Source organism: Amblyomma americanum, chromosome 1 (assembly GCF_052857255.1).
Source record: "Amblyomma americanum isolate KBUSLIRL-KWMA chromosome 1, ASM5285725v1, whole genome shotgun sequence".
Taxonomy (NCBI): domain Eukaryota; kingdom Metazoa; phylum Arthropoda; class Arachnida; order Ixodida; family Ixodidae; genus Amblyomma; species Amblyomma americanum.
In genome coordinates this window covers 298,521,343-298,542,834 of record NC_135497.1, presented here as the reverse complement: position 1 = coordinate 298,542,834, position 21,492 = coordinate 298,521,343, and the positions used below count along the sequence as shown (strand labels likewise).

The 21,492-nt window shown below is 49.7% G+C and overlaps 1 protein-coding gene across 8 annotated transcripts in view; it reads left to right on the top strand.

The window, feature by feature from the left end:
* The window catches only part of LOC144115273 (uncharacterized), a 128,406-nt gene that overhangs the window by 97,096 nt on the left and 9,818 nt on the right, over positions 1 to 21,492 (top strand). For 5 of the 8 annotated variants that reach the window (XM_077649586.1, XM_077649587.1, XM_077649589.1 and 2 more), the window contains one exon: positions 18,272 to 18,655. The exons of the other annotated variants lie outside the window; for them this stretch is intronic. Coding sequence is in view for 1 of the 5 variants with exons in the window: in XM_077649583.1 (XP_077505709.1) it covers positions 18,272 to 18,609 (338 nt within the window). In the remaining 4 variants the exon portion in view is untranslated. Of the gene's footprint in view, positions 1 to 18,271; positions 18,656 to 21,492 lie in introns of those variants that run through there. 8 annotated transcript variants of the gene reach the window in all.

Genomic DNA, 21,492 nt, shown 5'->3' with positions numbered 1-21,492 from the left:
AGAGGAAACGCAGGGAGGTTAACCAGAAGAATGTTCCGGTTGGCTACCCTGCACTGGGGGAGAGGGATAGGTCAATATTTTGAGGCAGCGTCATGAGGGCCACGGCAATAGGCACACGTAAAGACTGTTGCCCGGCAAGCATCGCCGCTATGTGGCTGAGTACACCGTGGGCACACGATGGGGAAATTGCACACACTGCTCACGTGTCCTATATTCATGCATTGCCGGCACTGAAGAGGCTGCGGGACGAAAGGCTAACTACATGCCGAGAGTGCCCAACCTTCACGTACGTTGGAATGCAGTCCCCTTGGAAGGTCAGCTTGATGCACTTTGTCCTCCCAAGACGCTGAGCTTGCAGTATGGCTACACCATCGGTTGCTGGTCGAATCAAAACGGGCATATCAGAGTCGCGGATGGATGCCTCAGAGCTTCTTGAAAAAAAATATGTGCACCTGGTTATGAGGAGAGTTGGCAGATAAAACTGCTCGATTTCGCCTTCGCTTTTTCGTTCCTCTGCTGCGCGGGCTTCTGAAGGATGGAGATGGGTGGGCGGGTGTGCGGTGGACGCTGCATCTGGAGGATAACGGTGTGTGTGTGTGCGGGGGGGGGGGGGGGGGGGAAGAGGGGGGAAGTGTTTAGGCGGCTTGAGGGCAGTGGTGAATGGGTGAGTGGGTGGGCGGGTGAGGGTAAAGGCTCACTCTCCTTGGCTGCAGACAGACGCCAGCAATTTCGCATTTTCACACTGGTACTATTTTCGCGGTAAAACTGCATGCGTTAGCGGCCCAGCTTCGCACGCCCAAATTCGCACACGGCCCAAATGCGCGCAGCTAACCCCATTCTGTTCATTTATGCCACTAATGCGAGAGCTTTAGAAGCCCCATGGGGACAAAATGCGTCGTCGGTCATAAAATTTGCACATTGGCTGGAGTGAAGCGACGTCACCAGACCAGATGTGGCATCACTTTTGATGAAGGCATCAAGAGCTGCTCGCATTGCCAACACAAACGCAATTAGGTGTCCCTGTGAATTTTTCTGTTGCCGCACCTTGCCTCCAAATTGAAAATAAATTAATGGCGCTAAGGAAGAGCGTTGTACCAGTGACCTCACCTCATCTACAACCGATCTCGAAGTGGTCACTGCATGTAATTATGTATTAGTGCTATAAGGGACGCGCGAAAAGCTGTATCTATGGCGATGTCCACTGATGATCATTTTATTTGGTTACCACAGATTAGAGTGGTTTACTAAAGAGACAGTGAGGACAAATTAAATTTTTTTAATATATATAGGCTACATCGTTATAATCACAAAGGGGTCACTGTCACCTAAAACGGAGCCTTTATGAGCTAGAAAAGACCACAAAATGAAATACAGGTGTCGCCATCACTGGCGGATTTCGCAAGTAAAATGCGTGCGTCGACGCCATCTTTTATGCACGAATCCTTGAGGCTATGCTACACCACTATTCAATTTAAAATGGCGGCAACCGGTTTTTTTTTTTTAGTCACGACAAGGCGCATTGTCCGATTTCGGATTTACGTATGTACAGTCTTTGTCAAATATATGCAGCCTAAGGGGTTCGCTTCCAAGCCATGTAGCAGGGCTTTTTTGCACATTGGACAGTCGTAAGCTTATGAGGGTTGAGCACGTAAGTTCCTTCCGCCTTCGTGGGATTAGGGTCCCTCAGTATGCAAGAGGGGCCACGCTGCAGGGCTCGGAAGCAGACCCCCCGGGCTGTACACTTCTGACAAAGACTGCGTCCCTGAAGCCTGCTTTGAGGCAGGCGGCCCACCTGCCCACCGGGTTGTGGGTAACCTGCCAGGTGTGTATGCCTGGCAAACCTTCACCTGGGTGAAGGCCTTCAAGATAAATGCCTTTATGGTTAAGGTCTTTAAGCCAAATATCTTTATGGTTAAGGCTTTTAGTGTAAAGGCATTTAGGTCAAAGGGTGCTTTTGCATTCACAGCACGTCAGGACATTAGGTGCCCACCGTAACTAATGCTACTGCATGATATTCCGTGCTTAGCCATGCTAAACCGTCTGCTATTTTTTTTTCGGCATGGAGTTTGGGAAAACTAGCGAGGTTATTTTTTAATTCAATTTTCTCGGAAATGAATGCGTCTTTTGCTGCCGAAAAAACGTCTACATAGCCGGAGAGTCAATTTTTACTGGGAAAAAGAAGTCGATGCAGTCGTCCTCAGTGTCAGTTTAAGCGCGACCTTCACCTCCACGAGTTCAGTTCTCAAGCCACTGGCTAATAAAACAGATACTGGCTTCGTGCGTTTTAGTGAGTTTTGTCCTTGGCAGTGTCGTCTCTGCTAGCGTCACAGGCAAATAAGCAAACGCACTTTTTTCTTGTTTCTTTTTTTTACTTCTCAATGATCTCTCTCCAACAACATCGAGTACTTATTTTCACGCTATTGACGCTGCCTTTGAGAAGCACTTTCCACGCGTTTATCGAGCATTCGCACCGACCATTTTTTCCTCACATCTACAGCCGATACAAGTAAGAATATGCGGATGTGCGCTTTGTTTATTCGACAAATTGAGTTGTCCAAGGCGCACTGCAGCTCCTCTTGTTTCGGGCAATTAAGACTCGCGTTATGTCGATGCAGACGTGTCTTCGCTCCGTTTCATGTTACCCATCAAAGAGGGCTCCTCCCGGCCCGCCAGTTGGCGAGGCTCAAACGAGACTCAATCTTGCGCGTGGAGACAATGCGCTGAGCGGGCAAGCCTGCCGTTCATATAACGAGCTCGGCAGGATGCATTAGTCCGATGGCAGGCTTTGCGGCCTTCCTCGTTGGCGCTCGGAGTTTGCGCGTGACTTCTGCCGTCGCCTACGCATTAGTTCTGCTACGAGCCTGTCTGTGCCCGGCAATTTCACACGGATATTATGCGCGGGAAAGGGCAGCGCGCCTTCTCACCTGATTGCCCAGACGCCTTCGTTGAAGAGAGCCGATTACTAGCGTGCGCAAATGACGCGTACTGGAATTACGCTGCTGTTCACTCAATCCTGGCGACAGTCCTGCCTGCAGTCGAGCCATCCGTTGTCGGTGACAGGCAGCTAGCCTCGATGCGCCCCTCCCACAAAGGCAGTGAAAATGAAAAGTAATTCTGCGCTCTCCTCGCTCAACAACAACCAACGATGCACGATGAGGGCTGCCGGGACAAAGCCTAGCGACCCCCTTCGCTCATAGTGTGCAACCGAGGGATTGAGAATCAGGGGCAGATGGCCGCAGTGGACGAGGTTTTTCCAGCTGCTTAACTAATCAGGCTGGCGGCGCCTTCGTGTGGGGCAAGCCCGAAGAGCCGCGCACACGCTCTTTCCAGCGAAATGCTACGGCAGACGAGCTTCTTGTACAATAGATCCTCCTGCCAAATGCTTGCCCCTCGAAGCATTCTCACAAGCACGGCTCGCCTACCTAAGCTTAAAATAAAGTGCCCGCCAAACGACCACAGTATGCGCGCTCGGGCGGCCCACTGCGGTAGTGAAGAGCCACGCAGCAACTCTAGGCCGGCAATCTGCAAAGGTGAAAGGAGGCAGGGGTGCCCCTCGCCAAGCGTGGTCGGGACAAACGCGTACGGCCCCGGGCTGAGGCTGCAAGATCGTTGCGGCTACCTTCTCGGAGCACGCAACCTGGTCCGCCGTAAAAGCTCGGGCCTGATGGTGTCTGTAGCCCGAAGATAACGATGTCCGCACTGTCGCGCTTACCTTGTTGTGGGCCGTTCTCGCGGGCAATCAGCGTCGCTCCGTGGAACTGTGGCGGCGGGTAAAAGAGTAAAACGGCGACGTCTACCTTTTCCGCTTAGGTAGAAAGCGGGCGCCGGAGAGGCTTTAACCTTTGCTTGCTGCGCCGCGTCGTCCCGTCCGGCTCATTTTCCTCGAGAATCACCCAGCACTGAGGGAAAGGGGGGGGGGGGGGGGGGCAATAGTTTAGACCCGCTACTCTTAACGTGACAAATGCGCATCGTGTCGTCGCAATAATGGACCTCTCAGAGACCGTGGGCACTGTTCGTTGCGCGCTACTCAGTGTGCAGCGCACATGGCCACGGTGGCAGCACGGGGGCGCGCGCGCAACCGCTCTTCTGCCGTTGTATTGTGTGAAAACCATGGGAGACAGCGCTGCAGTGCTCGAAGTGCGTTTCGTTTTATTGCGGCCGCAGTCATCACCTTTACGTGTCAGCTGTTGGGCTGTTGTAGATAAACCCGCTGCGAACATGCGATGGGCAAGCGAAAGCCGCCGCAATGCCACGCAAGCAGCCGCGGAATTGCATTTTTTTCCAAAGTCATTTCCTGTACATCTGTCGATCTGTCTTTTTTTTATTTGGTTTTTCTCCTTAACATACGTGTAGCGGCTCTAAACTGCTTCGGACATTCCGCTCAACACCTCTTGCGCAGACTACTTTTTTCCCTCGGAACATAAAAAGAAAACAGGCGAAGCATGTTCTCACACACGCACACACACACCCACGCACGCACATACACACACGAAGGAGAAATAAGGACACTTCGTGCCTCCCTGCGTCAATATATCTGTCTCGCACCCACATTAAGCAGGCACTAGTCGAGGTCTTTTTTTTTTTTTTCAAGAAAAGGCGGCCCACTTTACTGTGGGCTTTACGGTGATACTCCCAAGTTTTTTGTTTTTGTTTCAAGTGCAATGATATTCGCAGGAAAGTATAGTCAGGCAAGAATCCGCAAATCCTGACTACTTCGCGTATAACCGGCTATGCTTTTTAATCTATGAAATAACTGCCTACCGCCGCCACTCAGAATTCTCGACTGACACGAGTTTAATTTTGCGCGAGGACTAACTATCGTTTTACCCATCGGCCTCTGCCGAAATAAACTCTCATAAATGGCTGGTGCCAGTGAATCCGAGGGCCATTTCTTGAAGCAAAAATATTTCGTGGGCGGCTCGCGCCATATTACGTGAGCAGTCGTGGAAGCTCGACGCGCGGCAGCGCTATGGTCAAGCCAAACACTCACCATTGTATATACCTCGCCAACAGCCTTGGGCACTCGGCCCCCTGCTGTCTCAAGCAGTAGTCTTCCAGCATAACATAAAGTGAGCGCCTTTTTTTTTCTTCAAATCGTTTTACCCCGTAAGGAGAAATCTGAAACACTGTTTACATTCCATTCGTGGCGGCGGACATAATTACGATGACGAAGGCACATTTTCCCCGCGGTATTTTTCCCCGCGCCTCTCCCACGGAAACGCGTCGAAGCGGAGGATCGGCGAGGAGCTCGGGCATCTTGACGACTTGGTGGCGGTGCATTTCCTGTGCCACGTGGGCGGCCCACATTTGTTCGTGAACGGTGTCTGAACATCTTTTGCGCGTCGTGCTTCTCTTTCATCTCCACTGGGACCCAACTCCGCGAAACAGCAGCTCCGAGCAAAGATAAAGGGCCCGATGCAGTCGCCCTTAAACACGAAGTAAATTGGCGGGGATGTTAAGAAGGAATGCGGCCAAAGTGTGCCGTTTCGATTTCGCTCGTCCCGCAAGCACGCCGCGCACTGCTTTAGGGCGTGCGCGGCGCAGTTTGTGGCAAGAATTTGCGTTCGCCCCTCCACGCGAGCACCTGAAGACGGCCCGAACGCTGCGACCACGCGACGGGTGTCGCTGCTGCAGTCGCACCGTAGAGCTCATTTACTAAAGAATGCCGCCTTCGTGAACTGAGCTATGCGACCGTGTTCTAGAATAGTAACGCGCTGCTTGTGCGCTCACAGGAGCACATTAAAGGTGCGACTTTCCAACAGAACATTGAGAGAGGTTCGAAGTAAAAAAGGCCAAGTTCACAGTGGGAGACAAAGCCGTGCCGATATATCATCATAATGCTCGAAGAGAGAGAGGCAGGCTCTTTAATGAAGACCAGATTATTTTTTTCCTGGCAGTGAGTGCGGCAGCCTACAGAAAATGGCAACGATGAGATATGATGCGAAACACACGTACACAAAGAACTCACAAATGCATGTACGCTCAAGGGAGTTTACAACACTTACGAGGCCTTTTTTCGAAACAATAGAAACGCTTTTGCTGCGCTCAGTGCGAAGGCTGTGTTTCACGTTGGTCTAGCGACATTGGTTGGACCGTGGCAGGAGTTACTGGGTGATCCGAGAACAGTCGTGAGTGTTTTCCTTGATGACCTAAAACGGTAGCGTATGCAAATGACGTGTCCAAGGTTCCTCACGCAAGTTCTGCTGTTCGTTGAGTCTCGCAAGAATGACAGCCGCATTCAGGAATGTTAAATCATCTACATTTAAACGGGAGTTCCTCCAGTACTCTTTTATTTTTGGCGAATCAAGCGTCGCGCAGTGTTGAGTGTGTGCGCACACGGTTCATCTGCGCACAGCAGGGTTGTAAATTCCATAATCCCACGCAGCGCGGTGACCACGCTCATTAAAACAATGCAACCTGCATTTCCTCGAAATTTCCTAGGTGGAACGAGGGGCAGAAGAAACGGCGCAGTGTATTTCAGCTTAATCTGGATCAGCCCGGCGGACAGATTTCAGGTTTGCGCACCATGAATCGTGTCACCGACACATAAGACTGTGCAACACAAAACCGCCTGGCGCCAAATCGTGTCGCCCGTCTTACGCAGGGCCGCGCAATAGTTCGCGGGCCGAAGTACAGCACCGCTATGCATTCTTTAGCCAGCATTTACAGCTGTAATTTCGCTGTTACGGCACGGGAATCGTGCCGAGTTACAAGACACGGAGCGAAGTAGGCTCACGTTACCGCTCTCCCCGGCGCAAGCTGCACCGAGGTCGTTCAGAATCATCCGAACGCACCATGTCTTCGGAAACGGTCCTGCGGCTTGTCTCTCGAAGTCTCCACACCTGCCTGGGGCGCAGTACTGGAGCTCATGTTGACGACTGATCGCAGTGAGGAGAACCATGCGCGGCGCACGGTGAAAGGCCCTTGCGGACCGACGAGCGGTGCGGTGATATCTGCCGCCCGGCCAAGACGAGAGACGAGAGAGATGGTATATATATATATATATATATATATATATATATATATATATATATATATATATATATATATATATATATATATATATATATATATATATATATATATATATATATATATATATATATATATATATATATATATATATATATATATATATATATATATATATATATATATATATATATATATATATATATCATTAATGAACCACCTTTATAGAGTGATCAAAGAGCAAGCATTTCATAACAATTGAAACTTTTGCACTTCGCACATGGATTGTGGAGGAAAAGGAGGAGGAAAGGCAGGGAGGTTCACCGGAAGAATAACCAGTTTGCTACCCTGCAGGGGGGGAAAGGGGTGAGGGGATAAAAAGATGAAGGAGAAAACAGAGTGGTAGGAAATTGAAGTCATTATGCAAAGTCACAGTGTTCTGTGTAAAGTCAGTCTATAGTGCAGGCAAGAAGTCCTCAAGAAGCAGAGCAGTGCCTTCACTCTAAACACAAATACATATATGGGAGTAAAAAAGGGAGTAAAGTGCCCTCTAGCGCACACCCTTTTAGAAAAGGGTGTGCGCTAGAGGACAGTTTCACTCCCTTTTTACTCCTTCTGTTGAGAGTGTGGGAGGCCTTCACCGCCGACGATCACCGCGGCCAGTGGCCGAGAATCTTTATTTCTGTCAGTGGGCATGAATCTAGACGCTTTAGCGCACAGCAGAGAGACTGGAGCTGTAGACAGGGCATTCACAAAGAATGTGGGCTATAGTCTCGTCACATCCGCATATGGCACCTGCAGGGCTCTCAGCCACACGTATTAAGAAGGAGCAGTGCTTGGTGAAAGCTACAGCAAGCCACAGGCGACACAACAAAGTTGCTTCGCATCGTGGTAGGCCGGATTGAAGCCGAAGCTTCAGATCTGGGTCCAAGGATTTCAAACGCGAATTCGAAAATTGGCCTGATTTCCACGCGGCAAGCGCGATGTCCCGCGCCAGTGGTCTAACCCTACCCGCTGCGTCGGCTTTCGAGATGGGAATGGACACACAATCGCGGTGGTTACACGCGATGCCGCTGTGTCCTGGCAGCCATTGGTAAACAATATTGTGCCCTTTGTTGACGGCTGTGTGGTGGAGCTCTCGGATTTCCGCGACAAGTTGTTCATGAGACCCATGACGAAGAGCAGATTGTAAGGCTTGATGGGCTGCCTTTAATCAGTGAAAACAGACCATTGTTAGGGTGTTTCTTCAATGATATGCTCAATGGCGACACGGGTAGCAGTAGGTACTGCACCAGCCGATGAAGTCCGGGGCGTGATGTTTTCACTTTCTTCACTATGGTCCTTACGGGGATGACCACGGAGGCCCAGGAACTGGAAGGGATCACTGAGCCATCGGTGTAGACGTGAATCGGTGTCCGTGCCTCTCATTCTGATTGGTCTGTTTGTGGATTGTGAGTGAGTGCTGTATATTTGTATGGATTGTGAGTGCATTATATCTGTATCGGGTGTTTTTGGTGCCCGCGTTCCAGGAACTTTGACATTGCGTAGCACTGAGGTGTCAGACACGCTGACCTTCACATCAGGAAACAGATTGCGGGTGTCCGGAATATATGGCTGAAAATACCATACATATCTAACTATTCCATAAGGAATGGCACATACTGCACCCATATCCAGTGTTTAAAAGCGCCTCTGAAATGCGTAGCGGCATAGGAGCGCTCAGTCCTCGTTGGTGTGGTCATGGCTTCGATTCGGCTTTTGCGTACCGTAGCTGCACACTCTGGCGTCCAGGGGCTGTATTCTATAAGCTGCCCATTTTCCGTTGTCCATTTCGCGTCCATTCGGTCCTCTGTCAGTGCTCACTCGTATATATACCCGCGGCTTTCAAACGTCTGTAGCAAGCCACCCGGCCATTGGGTGGCTGGCGACCGGACCTTACCATTGGCTCAAATTGGACGCATTATGCAGCTAATAATGAGGCGCATCACAACGATCTTTCAACAGCAGGCTACCGGATCTCACCACTTGTTGACATTGGCTGCGATATGCAGCCAACGGTGAGGTACGGTTGCCAACCACCCAATGGCCGGGTTGTTTGCACAAGACGCTTGAAATCTGCGGGTATATATATATGAGTGAAGACTGGCAGATCACCGAATGGACGCGAAATGGACAGCGGAAAATGGACAGCTTATGTAATACGGTCCCAGATGATTTCCGGGTCGTACCGTTATGATCTTCGCGCTCCTCTCCACACCATCAACCAAACGGGAGTAAACAAGTAATCAAGTAATGAGTCGTTTGCTTTTTGTTGTCAGCCAACGCGCTTCAATCCCCGCGGTATGCCGCCACAGGAGCAACATGCCCTTCAATTGCAATAATTGTTTTCAAACCTGTGGGGATCGTTGTTCCTGTAGAATTTGGCAGAAGCAATCTTTAGCTTGATTGTTTGCACCGAAGCACCACAACGTAACTGACTATTGCTGTGCGGCACCTCTGTCCATCTATGAGACGGCACTGTATGGTCACGTAGTTCACCTGTCGTAAAGTTGTGACATGAAACAGAGAGAAACTGGACTCGGGCAATTTTGTGAATCGGTGCCAGTTCCATTGAAGTTGGATCCTTCTCTCTCCTTGATGATGTTAGAACGTCGCAGCAACGCCGGTAGAGCCGGATCGGCAAGCTGGCGCTGCAGATGACAAACGAACGAATAGGAATCGAGGGAGAGGGATGGATGCACTCTACCATGCAGCTCTGATTTTGTTTACGGTACTAAACGCGGTTGAGCTCTCAACAAAAAAACAACAACGACGAGAGCTTAACACAAGGCCGAATCTCCGCAGCATATCAATGTCGTGATCGAGCGGAACATTTCCTGCTGTAGGTGGGCTGTGTGCTTTCATGGAGGAACAGTTGCACCGAAGAGAGCAAGAAAAGGCGCTCGGTGGGTCGCAGATGAGTGGGCGGGGGGCGCCCCGTGAGGAACCGAATACGCGCGACGCACCCACACGGCGCAGCTACGCCGCGGCGGTCGAGCAGCGCGCCCCCTGTTTCGTGCGTGATTTACAACAAAGAGGCGCACGCCAGAAATAAAGGGAGAAAGGCGGCCGCGGCTGCGCGTAAACAAAAGCCGACGGCGGCGGCCTCGGCGGGAGGGCTCCGGAAATGTCGCCACGACTGCACTGGAGCCGGCCGCTGCAAGTGACGAGCCGGCAACGATCATGTGTTGCTCCGGCCGGGAGCCACCGAGGCCGCAAGTACAATGCGGCGGCGGTCGTCACACTCGCCGGTGACGCCACCAAAGTGGAAGTTATTTCGGTGCCGGCCCCGTCGGTCCGCGCACATCTCCGGTGTCGCAGTATAGGCGGTGGCCTCACAGCGGGGTGCGCGCGCACCACCAAGCTTTCACTCCTCTGTGGAGCATTTCCACAGCAACATAAAAAGTCCGGGACGACGGCCGCAACAAAATTGTTTACTGCCTGGATCAAGTTGCACAACGACCTTTTCCATCGCGACGTCTCACAGTGTGCCTGCTGACAGTGTCGCGGTGCGGCCGCGGAAGAAATTTGTGACTCAAATTGGTTTTTCCCGTGCAGCCTCAGCCTTGCCCTTGAGCGGCCCACTTATTCACCCCAAGGCGGACGGAATTTGGGGCCAAATCAGTTTCCTCGGTCTGCGGGGTGCGCTCGCGGCCAGTTGCGCCGGGAAATACCGCAGGCGCCGTCTCGCGTCTGTTGTCAAGGCACCATGAGATGGTCTGGCTTAAACGGGACTAATGGCCCTTTGAAGAGAACGACTGCCCTGGGCAAATCGAATTCGAAGCTGGCCCCCGCGCGGCGGCGGCGCCGTCTGCTAGGGAGCCCGATCTCGCTCGGCCACTGCCGAGATCGTCGCTCTTCCCGCCGCCCTGTTTACATGGCTTACCGAAGTACTATATGCCAGTTAGATTAAAGGTCTTTACTGACACCTAGGTACATGCCCTTTGTTTAGAGTTTTGTCCGTAAGCGCTTACCCAATTTGTTTCCGGTTATTACAAGGGCCACGCCACCAGCACCAAGTTGAGCAGTGACAAGGACAGAGGCGTATGTTCATGGATGATTCACAGCGCATCAGCTACGAAGGGAACCACGATTCTCGTTCGTGTCTGCGTCGCTCTCATATTCGTGGCTGCGCTGCGAACCATCATTTCCTGTGAAACAACTACACTGAGAACATTCAGCTGTGTTTAAGAGTGCGCAATCAATCATAGCGCCTCTTATATCATTCTACCGAACTTCCTAGTACTGTGCGTCGAATTGCTCTTCTTTCGCAAGGTATACTTCTCGAGCTCATATATTCGTCGCATGGACATCGCTTTTTCTTACCTACACTCGCGTATTTCTTTAATCCCGGTAATGAACAGTCCCCCCATTCATGCTCAAAGATACCAGAAATGGGCACTAGCTTACGGCGTTACTCTTACATGTTCCTGAAAAACCTCCACAGGTTCTCTTCGTTGGTCTACGCTAAACTTGCAGTGAGAGCGCCCAGTGTGACACTTGCATGCGTCAACAACTAAGAACCCAAAACATGTAGAGAAAGCGAATAAGACAGACCTGTATTGTGGTCCTTGTTAGCAGTATTCTAGTAACAACAGTATAGTATATGCGCAATACAGCTTTGAAGACGCGGGATTCTCCATCCAGCATAGGGTTGGGAAACCAAACGCTGCGTTGATTGTCAGTGTTTTTGTTGTTGTTGACTTATTTAACCTCTCTGCTTACCTTCTCTCTTTCGCTTGCCCAAGCAATTTAGGTCCTTAGCACCTTATAATAGACTTCCAAGATTGCCAAAATTCTCGGACGAAATCAGAAGCTCCTTGCCGGGGGAAAAGAGAAACCCGAATTAAGAAAAGCAACGACAGCACGCATTCAGTTCTCGTGAAGTACGTACTTGAGACTAAACATGCTGGACTTCTCGGAAAGGGACTGCATCAAACAGTGCCTTCGTCTTTCTTTCTTTCTTTCCTTCTTTCTTTCTTTCGGCATTTGATTTGGCACGCATTCTAACGGTTTGGATACTCGTCCTTCTGTACGGGGTAATTAAACGAAGATGTATGACATTTCTGTCATTTTTGCTCTTCGACATGAATGAGTTTTGTGCGAAGAACACACTTAGAATGAACCACGTGTGACGGCCTCGCAACCAGACCACTATCCCTCCGCTGCGAAAGCGTGTCGCAGATCGCCTTCTCACGTCTAGCTTGCCGCTCGCTTGATTCCGGAGCAGCCTGCAGAAGGGCAAATTAAAACTGAGCACGCTAAGGCCGCGCGCAACTTGAAGGCTTCACTTGAAAGCCGTAGAAGGAATACGGGGAGGGGGGGGGGTGCAATACGGATAGTGCCAAGCGCGGCACTATCCGCATCGCAGGCGCGGGCTTGGCGTGCTTTGACGTGGTTGTTAGCCACCCGAAGCTCTCCGTACTAGAACTAAGGTTCATTAGAACAAAAGCCACCGCACTTCGCTGTCTGTGAAATCTAGGTTGCATCAGTGACACAGGGTAATCTACGTAAATTGAGCCAAAATGAGGAAACAAGTTGGTACGTACATTGCAATGGCATGGAAACTAAAATCATGCTTTTTGGTGGCCAGGTCGTGCAGGTTGGAGTTTTAACGTATTCGCAGAAACGAATTATTCATTCTGTAGGTTATTGAGCTACAAGTTTGGTTGAATCCTGATCTTTATTATAAAAACATTGGCGTTTTCTTGCGCCTTCATGCGCTTTAACTACTTAGTCTGGTAGCTTGCAATGAAGCCTTAATGGCGCAAACATTTTATCCTTGAAGTTTAGTTTATTTTATGGTGGCTCTTTAAATGCTCTGTAAAATTAATCTTTTTTTTTCGCATCATCACCGGTTTTAGATTATTCTTTAAGCAATTCAAGCTCTTCATTCGGCTATTTCATGCGTTTTCCAAGAAAACGTATTCCTTCATGCAGTTCACCCTCATGCAGTGCGCCTTATGCAGTCGCGTTGGTCTAGCATATGCATCAAAAGCTTTTTCAGTATCCACCTGGCCCATTCGTCGCCATAGTTATAGACGTACTTAACTTACAGTCACGATCGCTTGCAGAGTGGATATTGCGTAACTGCTAAAAATAGAAACTGGGCCCATGATGCACAGATGTGATAGTGCAGCCGGACACACTGAAGCCCAGGTAATCTGGACAAGAGCTTCTAGTTAGCACGGCTACCACCACGTGCCGCGTGGCGCTGAACACCAAAAATCGCATCTGGGATTTCTAATGTTCGAGACATCCCATTGATTGCCTATGGCCGTCGGTAATAGTTAGCGTGAGCTCAGGAAGCATTAAATAGGTCAAAGTTTGCAGCGAGGCGGAAAAGTCGGCAACGATAATCGCCCGCACGGAATCCATCGGGACTCTCTAGTTTTCCCAAAATAACCAGTTTAAAACATCCCCGTTGGGTTACGCGGTGTTCACTGATGGCGACCAAGAGATGGCGGCCAGTTGCTGATGTTCAGGAAAGCAGGGCCTGACCTGTGACACCGACAGCTGGAAGTACTAGCCGTACAGGGGCCAAGCGAAGAGTTTTCTATAAGAAAATAACACCGGACGCTATCTTTTTGGCGAATAAAGTTCATAAAATGCGTGGTGCGTGCCCTAAGTAGTCGTATTCCTTTACCGCTTCCAGCATCTCGTTGCCAATTGTGAACTGCTGTTCCCTTGCTAAACTGTTGAACATTACTTTGGTTTTCAGCATGCTAGTCTTTAGACCCACCGTACTGCTCTGTCTGTCTGACTCATTGATCATGATTTGCAGGTTGTCTCATATCATGAATAGTAGGCTACCAATATCCCTCATGAGAAAAGTGTACAACAGCTGTATCTTACCGGTACTCCCCTACGGGGCAGAAACGTGGAGGCTAACGAAAAGGGTTCAGCTTAAGGACAACGTAGCGAGCCATGGAAAGGAAAATGATACGTGTAACGTTAAGAGACCGGAAGCGGGCAGAGTGGTTGAGGGAACAAACACGGGTTAAGGACATCCTAGTTGAAATCAAGAGGGAGAAATGGGCTTGGGCAGGGCACGTAATAGGAAGGCAAGATAATCGCTGGTCCTTAAGGGTAACGGAGTGGATTTCAAGAGAAGGCAAGCGTAGCAGGGAGCGGGCGAAGGTTAGGAGGGCGGATGAAATTAAGAAGTTTGCAGGCATAAGGTGAGCGCAGCTGGCAAAGGAAAGGGTTAATTGGAGAGGCATGGGAGAGGTTTTTGCCCTGCAGCGGGTGTAGTCAGGCTAATGATGATGATGATGATGGTGATGATGATGATTCAACAAACTCAACAGCCTTAGACAGTCAAGAAGACGTTCCGGTATTTGGAAATAACGCTTGCTATCAAGCGGAAATGGTCTGAGCAAATTTCAAACGTCGCAGCTGACAATACAAAATCACTTAGCCGACTCAGAATATTGCTAAACATGCCCCCTCCTTCGCCTACGAAACGTGCATTCGCGCCAAACTGTAATACGGCTCAACCATTGGAGTACGTGCCAGACCTACCAATTGGTTCATTAGAAGCAGCGCCAAGTTCATCAGCCCAATTTATAGGATCGATCTATGTGCTGGCGCATTAGTGTTTCAAGCATCGAACAGTCCCTCGACCAACCTCCGCTGTCATTTCGCTTCAGAATTGCACAACTATGCCTTTTTCATAAGCTATATTAAAATTTATCTCAAATGCTTAGCACACATCTACCCCGGTCTAACAGAACGTCGCGTCGTCTATTTGAAATTAATTTTCAGCGTTTATATGGCTCTCCTAATGCTTTCAGTAAATCTGTTTCACTCTCCGTCGTAGAACACTGAAATAAGCTGCCAGAGTTAATAGCAACTGGGCGTGATCCGATAAGATTCATAACTTTACCCATAAATCATCTTTATCTCCAGTCGCAACTTATATTCAATGTCTGTCCGTCCTCATTTGCTGCGTTTGAATTTCTTACTCATTGTCAGCGCTACTTTTTGTCCACTTGCCTAAAATGTTGGTCCCCTTTTTGTTGATCGCTTTGCCGCCGCGGCGGCTCAGTGGTTGTGGCGTTCGGCTGCTGACCCGAAAGACGCGGGTTCGAACCCGGCCGCAGCAATCGAATTTCGATGGAGGCTAAATTCTAGAGGCCCGTGTACTGTTGGATGTCAGTGCACGTTAGAGAACCCCAGGTGGTCGAAATTTCCGGAGCCCTTCACTACGGCGTCCCTCACAGCCTGAGTCGCTTTTGGACGTTAAACTCCATAGAACCTGTTTATTGTTTTGGTGCCAAATGACCGCACTGTGCTCCTGTGCGCTTTTTTTCTCCTCTAGGGACCTTGAAGGCTGAATAAATGGAGGCCGTTATGATAAATCCTCCCCTGTAGCCGTCAGATAAGCTGCAGGGACAGCTCTTTACGTGCTCTTTACAATGAGCTCCGGCTTTTAAAACAACCGGTGCCCGTGCCCCAGCCTATATAAGCGCTGATTGGTAGTTATTTAGGAAAACTGGATATGCACACCATCAAAAGTTTCAGAATCACAACCGACGGCATTTTTTTCTATCACGTTGTGTTATCGTTCGTATAGCTGATATTACTTAAGTTGGAAAAATATACCCATCTCTTATCCAGTTGGTGTTACCCAATCGCTTACCTCCAGTTGCTGCTAGTTATTGCAGGTTGCCATAATGAACGCACCCCGTGCTTTGGCTGTCTGAAAGTACAATTTATTTCACAGTGAAAAGCGTAATAGCTTTGTACAAGCCATTTAGTATAAGCAATTTAGGGGGTACAAAGGCAGCCCTGTAACGCATTACGCGTAAAGCATTTTTTGTAGGTGGACACCACCACCGCTTACCTCAAAGCGCAATAGAGGTGTCCACGGACCCAGGAGTGTCAATCCTCCGTTGGTTTTGAGAAAAGAAAAGGCGCATAATCGCCTCAATTTCTAGGTGGAAACCATCGCCACACCACAGCGCGGTTGAGGTGCGCTCTGACCCAAGGAGCCAGTTATACGCCTTTCCTTTCCTTGAAACAAACGCAGGGTTTTGACTGCGATTAAGACAACAGTGGGAACTAGGCTATTTGCTTCCTGCAAGCGGACTCCGGAAGTCCGCGAAGTGTGCCGTTAACGAGATCGAATCGCACACCGCAAGCGGAAAAAGGCCGAGTATGCACGTGAACGTAGAGACGCCAAAACGGGCCTATGAGACGCCCAACCGGGCAGTGGCCTGTGAAACGTCAAAATGAGCCTGCCACTCCAGAATTCTCGGCCGCTAAAGCCCATCAGATTTCGCTGATTAATGCGCTAAGCCGGTAAGCTTAGATCTAATAATTTTTTTTCCTTCGAATAATAAGCGCACCCTATTCATTTGTCGCGCAGTCTACTAAGTGTGATAGTGAATTTCGCATATATGGGCATTAACCCATTAACGCTATCCCGTCATACCTTTAAACCGAAGCTTAAGTGTCCCCTCCAGTTTTTTTTTTTGCTTTCTTGAGAAGGTGAGTCATACCTTATGTAGTATTTATTCCACCAGCTTACTTTTTGTCCTGTTTTTACCGCTTCAAATTATTTTCTCAACGTTCTATCCGGCGTAATGAGCGCACCTCCAAATTTCTGATGTATTTTGATGTAAAAAGTGCGTTAATTATTTTAGAAAATATGATAATAGAAATGGAATGAGTATAAGAGTTAAAAACAAGGGAAATGATGTCACTTAAGTTCCTTTTTATTTCTGCGGTCTCTTATTAAACCGTTTGAAGGCCCTCGTTGTCTGTCATCACGGCAGTGAAAGCCTGATGATGTTTGTGTTGCGCGCGCGTACGGTGCGGTCTGGATGCGCGACGGAACAGTCTCCCTGTCCCGACCTGGGTAAGTCGGCACTCAGGACTCGCGACTCGTTGTCTATAGTAGGGGCGGTCTTGTAAAATCCGGGAACGTTTGGTAACCCTATTCATAGAGCAGCGCGCTGTAGTCTCAGTAAATGCATGAAATGAGAAAGCTCGACCCTGTGTCGATCATTGAGACACGGATGCTGTGAACTCATTAAAAAAAAATAAAGAAAATTGAGGCAATTTAAAAAGGGCTATTCGGAAAATACATTCTAAAGCGAACCCAGGTCCCGGCTCATGAAACCGGCTTCCAATATTGTGTTAGGTATTACTACTCTCGTAGGAAGTAAGTCAGAAGTAAACGGAGCTCATAGGAGGAGGGGGGGGGGGGGGGGGGGCTGACGTGTGTCATCATGGAATTACGAGTATGTAGTACCTATATAGCTTCTCAATCGTACGTAGCTTCTGAAACGCTCGAATCTGAGAAGAGCAGGCTCTGTATAGTCCAGCAGACCATGTGAGAAAGCATTTTTATCTCCGAACTATGTTACATATACTTTGACGCCATTTGTACTAGTGGCATGCGTGTACTGGGAACAAATTTATTGCAGGGTTGCCTCGAGACCAAGTCACTCGGAATTAAAAACCAATGTATGGAACATGCAACTCCATTCATACCTGCACTTCAGGCTTGCGAGACGATATTGAAGTAGTTTATTTTCCACGCTCCCGAATCTCTAACTTTTGCTGGCGACTATGCATTTCTGAAGTTGAGCATGGCTTGTCGTCTGCTTACCCGGTGAGCCTGAGTCTCCTTCTGTGCTTTTTCAGCACTCGTTAAGGTGGCTTTTGCCTATGAGCGTTTGTGTTTAAGTAAGCCAACCGTATGCAATTTTTCAAACTAGTCAGCTAAGCCTCGCTCCAAAATACCCGTCGGGCTGTACGGCAAAAAGCACAGCAGTTTATAGAGATCCACGGCAGTGCTCTGGGGAACCATTCCCAAGGGAGCACAAGTGCAAGCGCATGGGCAAAGTGCAGAAACGTAGCGGAAGCCACAATTCTGGACGCTGCATGGGACCATTCGATATGCATGCTCTAGGTCGGCCACACCGAAGCACCGAAGCGTGGTTGCCAGTGAAAGAAAACCCCTCACGAGGAACCACTATCGCAGGCATCGAAAAGGTTGTGCTCTCTCTCCCTTCTCTTTCTGGCAACTTCCGGGCTAGAGCTGCATGCACGCGCTAAAGCGATGCCAGCTGCGCCTGAAAGCGCTAAAGCACGCGAGCTCCTTTGGCGAATATTGCGAGGCTCAGCCGTGCGGCGCGTTGACCTCGCCCGCCAGTGCCAGGTGCCAGTGCCTCTGGCACCAATGGGGCGCGCGAAGAGGAAGCCCAGGCGCGCGGGGCTGAGCTGGCGTTGTGCTTGCTGTTTGCAGGCCGCGCACAGGATGGGTCCGCTCGCTTTGCTGGTGGCTCTGCTGGTGGTGCAGCTCGCGGTGTCCCCGGTCTCCAGCGGGCTCTGGGAGCTGGCGGACCGGCCTCCGAGCCCCAAGCGCGCGCTGGGCTTCTTCTTCGCGCAGTCCGTCAACCAGGAGCCGCCCGAGGGCGCCGCCAGGCTCGTCTCCAGCCGGCCGCGCGCCCGGCCGCTGCGCTGGGGCTGACTGGACGCGACGCCGGCCCGCTGCCCCTCAGGGTCACCCTTCTCTTCCTCCTCTTCCTACTCATCTTCCTGCTCGCTTGCTCCACGACACCGATGCCCTCGCGGCCGCCCTGAGCCGGCGGGGTCGCGCGCGCCCCTGCCGGCCCCGCGGGGACGCCAGGCAAGTCGCGCTCCGAACAGAGTCCTCCACCGCACACGTCGCCTGTCGCCGCCTCGTAACAGTAGCTGCTCTGGGACGCTGAACGCCGCGCGCTGTTGTCATGATTGTTATCGTGTTTAAAATGGATAGGAACAGCCTGCCATCTTTTGGCCGCTTCGTTCTTTCCCCGAGCTGTCGCTTCGCTGGTGACGCTATGACTGGCAGAAGTCGGGGTCAAAAAAAAGAGTAACAGCTTCGGAGCGAAAAAAAATGCATCCCACTCACCAGCATCTCACCTGTGCTTTCAGACTGCTGTTTTTTACTCTACGTTGTTTGTTGAATATGCTGGTGCAGTGGAACTTGAGAAACTGTTGCATTCCCTTATCGAAAGCGGAGTTTCCGTTCACAAAAGCAGTACTCGGGTGCAAGGCGGTAGCATTTACTTTCTCGTACAGAAGGCTCGAAGCGCTCTCGAGGCGCTGACCGCAGTGACTTGGCGTGTTCACACTTGCGTCGAACTTGGCGCAAGTGGGAAGGCGGCGGCAGAACGAATACCAACATTTGTCTGGTCGACAACGCTGCTCGAATACGTCCTCATGCGTGGCTTGGACGACACTTCAAGAAGGTGTTTCTGGCATCGACCGCAAATGACAAGGTCTTATTTACACCACAAATACTGATGCGTCAAATACTTCAGTTTCAGGAACACTTAAAGCGGAGAGAGCATCTTACTTTTGATCACAGCCAGAGTGCTTGTGCCGTTAGAACGCCCCTTTCCAGATGCGGTCGACACTGAAAACGCCTTTTTATGCATTATTGTCACCATTAACGGCATTAAAACACATCTTTCAGCGGAAGCATTGCTGTACCCCTTGCATTTATTCTCAAGCAACTGTCCTTTTCAACTAGGTAATTATTACCGAAGCATGCTGCTTTGTGAGCACGTACAACGTGCCTTCGTTATGTATATGCTTGCTCTTCTCAATTGCTGTATCGCTTTTCTCTCAAGACTTGTGTTTCTTGTCTCTGGTTTCTAATGAGCAGAAAACAGCGTAGGTTTCAGTGTCAGCGTTCGTCTACGTCATGAGCCAAGACGGCAGTGAGCATACCTATTGTCGAGGCTCGTTTGCCGTGGCGCTTGTGAGTGAAACTTCGCATGTGGTCGGGAAAGAGAGGCACAAGAATGTCCGTTGCCAGCAATTCGAGACAAGCGCTTCTTGTTCCCTTGGCTGCCACCACGTGGCGCATGGTTTAGAACATTTAAAAAAAAACAATGTTTACGTCATCCGTGGCGTAAGAAATAAATAAAATGACAGTGTGCAAAACGAAATGTGATTAGACGCTAGGCTTAGCGGCACTGGCTGGGAGCTGCCCTGTGTTCCTGATAATGCCCAGGCCGTGTTCCAGTTCTTAGGGGGAACAGAAACAAAAACAGGGCACGAGTAAATGTTCGTTTGGTGGCGGTTGAATGGTTTTAATGAGGCCATTGTGAGGTCGACTTCGCTGGGCCCCTCTGGACTACGGGCGAAAAAAAAGTGCAAAAATAATATGTAATAATATGGCTAAAAAAATGGGGCTCACTAAGGAAAGGAAGAGCTAATAAAGTTGATTTGAACGCGCTGTATAACGCTCGTAAAGTTCGTGCCCAAGCGTTAATCACTCGGCGAACGACCCACGTTCTCATAATTCATATGTCCAAGGGGTGTGCGACGCAGCGATAACTTGTCGGCAGTTTCGTTCAGCCGCCGAACCCCGTTCTCCCCTCCGATGGCCGCAACCGCTTTGCTTCTTTAGAGCACCTTGTCGCACCTGTCAGTCTGGATCCTCAAGCGCGTCGTAAGCTGGGTTCCATCGCTGCATTTATGCCACTAAACCACTCGACTTCGCTCAAAATCGCAGCGCGAACACTTCTGCAAAGTGGCGCTCCTGACTGCTCCCTCGATCGTGGCTGACTGCAAGCTGTGTGCGAGACAGCGAAGCACCGCTTCCTAATAATTATACTTTATAGGCTCACTAACGTAGAGAGGAGCCACGTTAGGGTTACGTTTGCAGATTATTTTACGCATGCAGTTTCTAAAGTGAACGCTTTCATAAAAAAGGAGAAAAAGAAAACTAAGGCAAGCGTTGGCGTCCGCCAGGTGCGAAGAATCTTAACGACCGGGGTGTTTGCGGTTGCCCTTCCATGGTCCATTGGAAGCATTAGGGAAGTTCGGAAGCCCTTTGCCAGGCCTGTTTTGTAGCACGGTGCAAAAGAACTCTTGTTAAACGCTGAATACACTGAAAGAAATAAGGCTGCGGTTCGCAGGGGTTCATTGCGGTAGTTGTCCCCCCCTCCCCCGTTTTTCCACACGAGGATACGCATTGCCTCTAGCGAAGTACAAAATAGAAGGAACAACAATAATTTAATGATTGAGCTGTCAAAAACAGGCCCCTGAGCAATCATGTGTTTTGAAGCAGATTGCTTGTTTCTCTTTTCGCTTTTGGAACGACAACAGGTCCCAGCTGCGTACGGGTTCTCCGCAATGATCAAAAGAACACTTTTTGGGGAATTCACTTGTATTTTTTCTTCTCCAATGCGCCTCCGTTGAGAAACAAGTTCCTTCTTGCTGATGGCTGCCAACAGCAGCGAACATTTTGCGGTGATGAGTACGTTGAATATGTGTTCCTCTGTATATGTGTTCCTTGAAATACTTTAGCAAGCGTCCAATATTGCTAGGGTGTGCGACGTGTGTAGCAAACAGTTAAGTGTGTGAAGCTGAATAATCATTAAAAAATAACACGCATGGCAGAAGTGGAGACGGTGAAATTTCGCCTCAGGAACCTACAAGAGAGGGCAATAGAGTATGATATTTTAATAA